This window comes from Eptatretus burgeri, chromosome 2 (assembly GCF_056783735.1).
Source record: "Eptatretus burgeri isolate ZD-2024b chromosome 2, Ebu_testis_v1, whole genome shotgun sequence".
Classification (NCBI taxonomy): Eukaryota; Metazoa; Chordata; class Myxini; order Myxiniformes; family Myxinidae; genus Eptatretus; species Eptatretus burgeri.
Window position 1 is genome coordinate 17,606,780 of NC_140962.1, and position 9,536 is coordinate 17,616,315.

At 44.8% G+C, this 9,536-nt stretch overlaps 1 protein-coding gene across 1 annotated transcript in view; it reads right to left on the reverse strand.

The window, feature by feature from the left end:
- Window positions 1-3,178: 3,178 nt before the first annotated feature.
- LOC147031500 (uncharacterized) overlaps window positions 3,179-9,536 on the reverse strand; it is a 121,517-nt gene continuing 115,159 nt past the window's right edge. Inside the window, exons 11-13 of the mRNA XM_085849677.1 lie at window positions 5,004-5,204; window positions 4,299-4,717; window positions 3,179-3,310 (exon numbers count right to left, since the gene is read on the reverse strand). Of these exons, the coding sequence (XP_085705803.1) occupies window positions 4,427-4,717; window positions 5,004-5,204 (492 nt within the window). The 3' untranslated portion in view covers window positions 3,179-3,310; window positions 4,299-4,426. The remainder of the gene's footprint in view (window positions 3,311-4,298; window positions 4,718-5,003; window positions 5,205-9,536) is intronic.

Below are 9,536 nucleotides of genomic sequence, written 5' to 3' on the forward strand. Positions count from 1 at the left end.
ATTCATTTAGGAACATGGTGACATCATCACCATAACACACCACAGCACACACATCATCAGCATATGCTCAGATGACAATTCGCCTTTCAGTTGGCATCAAGGGAAACCCTGGTAAACTAGCATGAAGGCGAATTAGAAGGGGTTCAATGCAGAGAGAGTGGAGAATGCTCGATAACGGACACCCATGGCGGACTCCTCTTCCAACCATCAATGGTGCACACAGGCCATTATTAACATTCATGATTCTAAAAGCATGATTGCACAACAATGAGACATGGGAAATTCGAAGGGCACTCGGTAGAGCACATACCTCCGCCACACAATGCCTGATCCACGAGAACATATCTGGCCCATAACATTTTTGAGATATCGTGCTATATATCGTTTTTGGAACTATCTCTTTTTCGTGAAGAATCACTTTAAAAATTCTCGCAGATGGATCCGGATTCGGATCTTCACCAAAATCGAATAAATTTGTCGTGGTCACACACACCCAACCTGTCCACTAAGTTTCATCTGAATCCATCCACAACTTTTGAGATATCATGCAATGTCGTTTTTCACCCCATCTCTCAAGAGTGAAGAATCAGTTAAAAATTAAATCATTCTTGTACTCTTCAGCTTCCTTCTCATCCTTAAAATTGCCAACATCCAGCCTCGGCAAGGATGGTACCATTCTCCCAGATTTAAGCTGCAACTTCAGAGTTGCTACAACAAGCCTGTGGTCGGTATCGAGGAACTGAGCACTCCAGAATACTGGATCATATTTCCAGCAACCATCAATGAGAACGTAGTCAATCTCCTTTGCCACACCACCTGCGTTGGAATACCAAGTCCAGCGATGAGCCTGTGGGTGCTGAAATCATGAATCAGCCACCTTAAGTCCATGACTTCTTGCAAAATCAAGGAATGTGATCAAGGAATCAACAAAATCAAGGAATCAAGGAAAATCAAGTGCTATTCTGGTTCACAGTTCCAGACGTATGGGGACCAACACATGTCTCATAACCATCTCTATCAGTTCCAGTCGATGCAATGAAATCCCCCAAGACGAAGAGTATCTCAACTCGGGCACTGATCAACCACAAACTCAAGAGCGGCATAGAATGAGTCCTTCATGGTGAGATCACTCGCCTCAGTTGGACCATATATGGAGACGAGGGAAACGACACCCAAGGAGTCACGAATCCTGAGTCTTATAATACGCTCATTGACTGGTGTTATCTCAATTATTATTGGAGTCAGCTTTTTGGTCACAGCAACAGCAACTCCTTGGCCATGGTTACCATCAGAGCGACTAGACCAATAGTAGGTGTAACCACCCACCATGATCCAACCACTATCCGTTCTCCGAACCTCAAACGCTTGAGCTCAGATGATAACAGACAAGTGATCATCCTCTCTGAGAGCAAGGACAGTCCAGGCACCCACCCGAAGGGTCCGCCTAAGGTTAACCCAAGGAGACCGCCGTCTGGTGGACGACACCTCAGCACCACTCCGCCACACACCAAAACAATCTGACCCTGGAGGTTTACCTGTGGTTTTCCTCCTATCATAAAAGAAGGGGGTCACAAAGGCTTTGCCCCATTCCCGTCATCCGATGAGCTTCGCTGTGAAGGGCAGCAGCACAGAAGGTGCAGAGTTGGTTTTCAGATTTAACATTTGTTGGTTTTGTGATCCATCTTCCCCATTCTCTGACATACTTGGACTGGCACTGCCCCCTCAGGTTGTGTGAGGTGAGGGAGAAAAGAAAAGACTCCACTTTTCTTTTTTCCATCCTTTAATTCTATTTTCTTCTCCCCTGATTGAATGATGGCCATGTGTCCTTTGTGTAAATAAGATTGTACAAGTATATTTGGTAAGGTTAAATTTGCTCATAAATACTCACTTTTCAATGACTGCTTGTGTGTGCATGTAAATAAATAATTGTTTGTTGAAATTTTCCAAGCTGTCTCAGTTGTCTATTCCTTCATTGCTCCGCAACAGTGCACAAGTAGAGTTAAAGGGGAAGTTGTATTCCACCTGATTTGCTCTGTTAGCCGGTGTTGCACCCATCTGTTCCATGCAGCAGAAAATCACCAGGTGTGGGCCTGAGTGGTGGCTTCTCGTTAGGTTGCCGTGCCAAGAGAAAGATATCACGGAAACATTGAAGCGTAACCCTGCGAGGCCAGTCATCTAAATCAAGCGGCAATGGCTGTGTAAAAACTACAGCCCATTGTACTACAGCCCAGAACTACAGCCCGGAGTTATCTGTGGTTGGCGGCCTCAGGACTGGGTGTTCAGGAGAAACTCATGTGCTTCCCTTCGTGGCGAGCCCCAAACCCTGGGCCATACCAATATATTTTAGTGAATATGAGGGATTATTGGAGGGTGGCAGTGGTCCCATGTCCAGGGTAGATACGGCCATGAGGAGCACAAATTGAGGTTAGGGCATGGTCACGATGCCGCATAGCCAGTTTGGTATGGATCCGGTTGTCTGTTTCTAAGCCTGAGATCTGAAATAGTTTCTATGATCGCTTGCCCATTCTGCACAAAAAGGACACAGTGAGATGTTTAACATCCACGAATGCCAGAAGACTGGACTCCCAATTTCACGTCAATCCGAGGGACCACACACACATTTGTGAATCACCATGCCTCTGAGAAACCAGGATGACAGTTTGTGATTGGATTGAGATTCAAACCCAGGCTAAATGGCTCAGAGACAAGTGCGCATACCTCTCGAGTCGAGACAATCCTCTGAGCCTGTGATAACACTGTCAATGACTTTTTGATTCAATTTTTAAAAAGTAGCCCAGGAATTATTAATTCCTCTGATTTTCTCTTGCCAATGAAGCTTTTCGATCACACATGATTAATTTGGGACTTAATTGAGCACATTTAATTTGGGCACAATGTCAGTCACTGTATCCAGCATGTGAGCGAAAGGAAACTCATGCACAAAAGCCAAATTGGAACGTTCAATGAGGGATACGCACCGTTTCTGATCGATGACTTCATTGGCAGGAGAAAATCATGAAGAATCTGAAACTTATGAAAAGTAATAAAAATACTCTTTGGAAAAGACAGTGATATTATCAAAGAATAAATGTAGTTCAAGTCATCAAAAACATCATTTATTTTCTTCACCCCCTTGGTATCTGTAGTCCCACATTTTATTATGATGACTTACCTTTTGGCAGGTCTCATCCCGATTCGGTTTCTGCCTCCATTGCTGCTCATTGTGCTGTTGCCGTTGCTCCTGGGACTGTTGTCGCTGTTCCTGGAACCAACGTTGTTGCTCCTGGAACTGTCGCCACTGCTCCTGTGACTGCAGACAGGTCAGGTCAGGTCAGGTATGGCCGCATCAAGACAGAGCAGGGAAATGACACCCAAGGAGTCACGAATCCTTAGTCTCATAATACGCTCGTTGACTGGTGTTACCTCAATTATCAATGGAATCAGCTTATTGGACACAGCTGCAGCAACTCCTTGGGCATGGTAACCATAAGAGCGAGCAGACCAATAGTAGGTGTAACCACCCGCCATGATCTCGCCGCAATCCGGTCTCCGAGCCTCAGAGAGAGCTGCAATACCGATGTCCAGACGCTTGAGCTCAGATGATAACAGAGACAGGTGATCATCCTCTCTTTGGGATAGGACATTCCAGGCACCCACCCGAACGGACCGCCTCAGGTTAACACAAGGAGATCGCAGTCTGGAAGATGACACTTCAGCACAACTCCGAAACACTCTCCCGCAATCTGACCCGGGAATGTTACCCCATGGTTTCCCTCCGATCATCAAAGGTTGGGGGTCCCGAAGGCTATGCCCAAATCCCATCATCCGGTGAGCTGTTAGGGAAGCTGCACAGGAGGTATTCTCACGGAGTGGGTTTTCAGATTTTTTTTTTTATGCTTCGAGAATGTTTTGTGGAATGAAGGGTTTTACGGTGGTCAGAGTGCAAATCCTGCCACCAACCCCCTAATAAGAAGTAACCCAACTGCAGGAGGACGTCCACAGACACAGTTGGGCACTAGATATGGATGGCCATTGGCTCACAAGGAGCTCCTCCACCCTTTGACAGGTTTTGTTTTTAATCCTGCTGGGTGTCCATATCCAAGCACTCTCCTCACCAGGATACCTGGTGGGGGAGATGGTTTGGTCTCCAACAACCCGACTATGGAACAGGTTAGTACAGGCTTACATGATACCTGTTGCAAGTCACAGATCTGATCTGGCCTGACCTGATAATAGGACAGGTTTACAGTTAAAAGTGAAATAGTACCTGTTAAATAATGTTAAAAGTTAAATCGTACCAGAATAGCATGAAGAGTGACTTCGCTGCTCCTGGAACTTGTTTCACTGCTCCTGGAACTGTTGGCTCTGCTCCTGGAACTTTTTTTCACTGCTCCTGGAACTGTCGGCTCTGCTCCTGGAACTTTTTTCACTGCTCCTGGAACTGTAGGCGATGCTCCTGGAACTGTCGGCGATGCTCCTGGAACTGTCGGAGCTGCACCTGGAACTGTCGGCACTGCTCCTGGAACTGTTGGTGCTGTTGGGCTACTGGAACTATCTTCGCTGCTCCTGGAGCTGTTTTTGGTACTCCTGGAACTGTTCTCAATGCTGATAAGGTACACACAAGGTTTATCAGAGTCTCTGAAAGTCCCTGATTTTTCAATGTAACTTCATCGATCTGTTTGTCCTGCACTTTCATCTGTTGCAAGACTTGTGCGATCTGTATGGAAGTAACACGACAGTGTTATTGACAGTAAAGTTTGTTTTCTGTTCCACAGAACCAGAAAGAAAGAAAGAAAGTGACATGTGGTGAGCTCAACACTTCACTTAGCACAATATTTTCAAGCACCACTTTTCCACAGAAGTGAACTTCATTTGTAAATGTCTCATGAGCAGCACAACCTGCAAGGTGTTAAAAGTTAAAACCAATCAGAACATGTGGAGGTGAACATGATCTTCACCGCCTTGTCATCAGCAGTCCCACATGCAAAATAATGATTGCTTACTTCTTGGCAGTTCTCAACATGATTCTGTTGCTGCCTCTGTCGCTCCTCCTCATGCTGTTGGCGCTGTTCCTGGAACTGACGTTCCATGTCTGACAGCTTGTTCACAACGTTTATTAGACTCTCTGAAAGTCCTTCATTTTTCAATGTAATCGCATTGATACGTTCGTCGTTCACTCTCATTTGTTGTGACATTTGCTTGACCTGTATGGCAGAAACACGACAATGTCATTGACAATAAAGTTTCTGTTTTCTGTTGCACAAATCAGAAATAAAGAAAGCGACATGTTTGAAAACGTATTAAAAACCACACAGCTCACCAGTGAGCACCGCTTCTATCCCATCCCTCAATGAATAAACATCAGGAATTCATGGAGGTATCTCTCACAAGCACAAACTGGGATCATTACTGGTAAAAGGTGCAAAGTTGACAAAGATTTTCACAAAGTCTAATCAACACCAGTTCTCGACACCAATGTTTCCTCGTTGGAATACCTTTTGGAAAAAGGATAATAATCGAACACTGCTGGCAGAGTTTAACAAACATGCACAGCAGTCTGAACACCAAGACAATGGAATGCACACCTTTAGAATCCATGAATTTGGTTATACAACGGGTGAGCGGAACGAGTGATCAGAAGTAGGATTGGGGTAGGGGGGGGGCAGCCCACCACCATAATGACCATATCTCTGCCAAAGAACCCATGTATGTTGTAAAACTACAACGAAAGCATTTGGGAAGCCAATATACACCTGTGCTGGCAGCGTACACTGCACTGACGGGTTAAGAGACGTCTCACCTCAAATGAGTGTATATTGGTAGAAATGGGAATTCAGTGTGCAGATATTGCAGTGGGTGGAAATGACAACCTCCACAACCTCGTTCCATTCTTCCACTGAGGATTTCCAATCCATGCTTGTTGTACCTCCAAAGTACTGCTTGGAAGTGAGGATGATTTGACGAAAGTTCGGCTGGGAAACGGATTTAGGCATATTTTGGATCACCGAAGTTCTCTCCACGCCAACTGATGACCAACAGGCACCTGTCCCTCTCCACATCGCTTCTTCAGTCTGCAACCAGCCCCTTTCTCTGTACTCCCCATAGTTTTGCTTTCAGAAATTTCAATTCGGTATATCTCACAGTATTTCATTGTTTTCCTATCCTGATGATCCATAGATCAGTCGTTTCAGTTTCACTTTGGGATATTAGTTTTGATTTGTCATCGCAATTTGTGATGTGACGTGAATGGTGCAACAAAAAGGTTGTCAAAAGCGATTTTTAGAGCAACTTTTTCCCCATTTTCCTGATGGGTCTAACATGGCTTAAGTGCCTTGAATGGTTAAAAGGGGTTGAGAGGTCTGAGGGGTCGAAGGGATCTAATCTCCACAAAGAGTCGAAGGTGCTAAAGTGTTTCAAGAGTCATAAAGAGGTCTAAAGTGTTTAAAGGTTCTAAAAAGAGCCTGATGGGTCTAAAGGGGTTGAAAGGCCAAAGAACAAAAGGGATCTAAAGTATCCAAAGGGTTGGAAATTGCCAAGGGTCTAAAAAAATCTGTGATAGATAGATGAGATGGGATTTATTTGTGATACACAGATGAGATGGGATTGATCTGTGATAGACAGATGAGATGTGATTTATCTGTGATAGACAGATGAGATGGGATTTATTTGTGATACACAGATGAGATGGGATTTATCTGTGATGGATAGATGAGATGGGATTTATTTGTGATGGAAAGATGAGATGGGATTTATCTGTGATGGATAGATGAGATGGGATTTATTTGTGATAGACAGATGAGATGGGATTTATCTGTGATAGACAGATGAGATGGGATTTATCTGTGATGGATAGATGAGATGGGATTTATCTGTGATACACAGATGAGACGGGATTTATCTGTGATGGATAGATGAGATGGGATTTATCTGTGATACACAGATGAGACGGGATTTATCTGTGATGGATAGATGAGATGGGATTTATTTGTGATACACAGATGAGATAGGATTTATTTGTGATAAAGAGATGGAAAGAACTTGCCTTTGCCTCATGGAAAGCAAACTCAACTGAGGGCAATCTCAGTTCCTTCCACAAAGCTCGGAACAAGTGTGTATCTACCCTCAGGAGAGCCAGAAAACAACATCTTTCTCATCTCAAGTCTGAACTCTCAAACCTCTCTACCTCCTCAAAATCCTGGTGGCATTTAATCAAATCTGTTTCTGGTGTATGTTCCCCCTCCATCCCCTCCCTTACCTCAAATGGCCGCACTGCTGATACCGCACGTGAAAAAGCTGAATGCCTGAACTCGGTGTTTGCAGCTGAATATTGTGTCCGAAACCCATCACTTTCTCTACCCACCTTACCCAGTCGCACCCAACTGTCCGTGGACTCTGTGTCCTTTTCTCCTAACAAGGTGGAGAGCTTGCTTTCTAACCTCGACTCAGATTCTGCAACCGGTACAGACGGTATCAGCCCACGTGTCCTCAAAGCCTGCTATTCTGCTCTTGCTCACCCTCTCTCTGTTCTATTCACCCTCTCATTTGCTCAAGGTCATCTGCCATCTGCCTGGAAATCTGCAAACATCACTGCCCTGCATAAAAAGGTGCAAAAACATATCCCAGCAACTACAGACCAATCAGCCTTCTCCCAATCATCAGCAAGGTTATGGAATCCATCATCAGTTCAGACATGAAATACTTCCTCTTCTCCAATGGCTTGATTTCCGATCATCAATTTGGTTTCAGACCAGGTCACTCTACCCTGGATATGTGTTTCTGCTCTCCCAACAATGGATTAAGGTCCTCAATGCCAGACAGGAAATCCGAGCCGTATCCCTGGACATATCACGTGCTTTTGACAGTCTGGCACCCTGCCCTACTCACCAAACTCTCTTCCGATGGTATCCAAGGCAATCTCCACTCATGGCTCGTAGACTTCCTCTCCTGTCGCAGTCAACGTGTGGCTCGAAATGGAGTTCTTTCATCCCCTCTTCCTGTCCAGGCTGGATTTCCTCAAGGTAGCGTTCTGGGCCCTGTTCTTTTTCTGGTTTTCATCAATGATCTCTCCGACTCTCTGGAAAATCCTCTATATCTCTTTGCTGATGACTCCACCCTCTACCGTACCATCTGTCATCCCTCAGACCGGCAAGCAGCAACTTCTTCACTCACTGCAAATCTGGATAAAATCACAAACTGGTCCAACACGTGGAACATGTCTTTCAATCCAGACAAATCTCACACTCTCACTATGTCTCTTTGAAAGGACCATTTAGAAAACCCCCCCATCCACTTTCTCAACAATCCTCTAGAAGAAGTCTTTTCTTTCAAGCTTCTGGGTCTCACTATCTGCCATGACCTTTCCTGGGAAAGTCACATTTCCAACCTCGCCTCCAAAGCCAGTTGCCGACTGGGAATCCTCCGTCGTGAAAAGTCCTTCCTTGGCCCTCTTGAGCTCCTGATCACTTACAAAGCTTTTGTCCGTAGCCTGATCGAGTACTGCTCTCCCCTCTGGGCTGGTGCTCCGGCCTCCCACCTTTCTCGGCTTCACGCTGTCGATACCAGGGCATTTAGGATCATCGGCATCTCCCACAATGAAGCTGAGTCTTTGGGCCTCTCACTCAATCACCGCAAGTTGGTCGGTGGTCTTTCTGTCTTCTACCATCTCCTCTCCAGCCTTGCCCCCCCTGCTCTCTCTGTGATTTGTCCCCACTACATTTCCACAGGGCGCTCAAGGTCCGCCAACAACCCCCTTCTGGTAAAAGTACCAAAATCACGAATCACTGCTCACCTTCACTCTTTCATTCCTCTTTTTTCCCGCCTTTGGAATAAACTCCCTCACTCTATTCTTTCCCATTCTTCCCTCCAGTCTTTCAAAACAGCTGTTCACCACCACCTCTTATCCATCCAAATCCTTGATCTTTTCTACCCAAGATAATCCACCCAAGCCCACTTCCTTCAATTCCCCTGCTTTCCTTCCTGAAAGTCCCTGCAATGTCCATCTTCTCTTCCCCATGTTCCCCGTCCCATCCCTCTCCCTTCCACGGATCTCCTAATGTGTCTGTTCCCCACTGTTTTGTCCCTCCCACTCCCACCCCTCTTGTCTCATGCCCCTTTGCTGTGCGTTGTGTGTTAGCTCTCATACAAGACTCGACAAGGTATACAAAAAAAAAAAAAAAAGATGAGATGGGATTTATCTGTGATACACAGATGAGATGGGATATATTTGTGAGAGACAGATGTGATGGGATTTATCTGTGAGAGATAGATGAGATGGGATTTATCAGTGATAGATAGATGAGATGGGATTTATCTGTGATAGATAGATGAGTATTTTTTCGCTAAACATTATTTATAAAGCAACTGATCAAATCCGATGAAGCATGACTTACGAATGTAGAAATGTTTTATTTGCCATTTGAATTGAAGTTCTGTTCTCACTTTGAAAATAAATATACAATATTTGTAAAATAATCATACTTTTCTTCATGAAACCAAATTAAATCCCCAAGCCTGTAATTTGAATATTTTTCAACAAC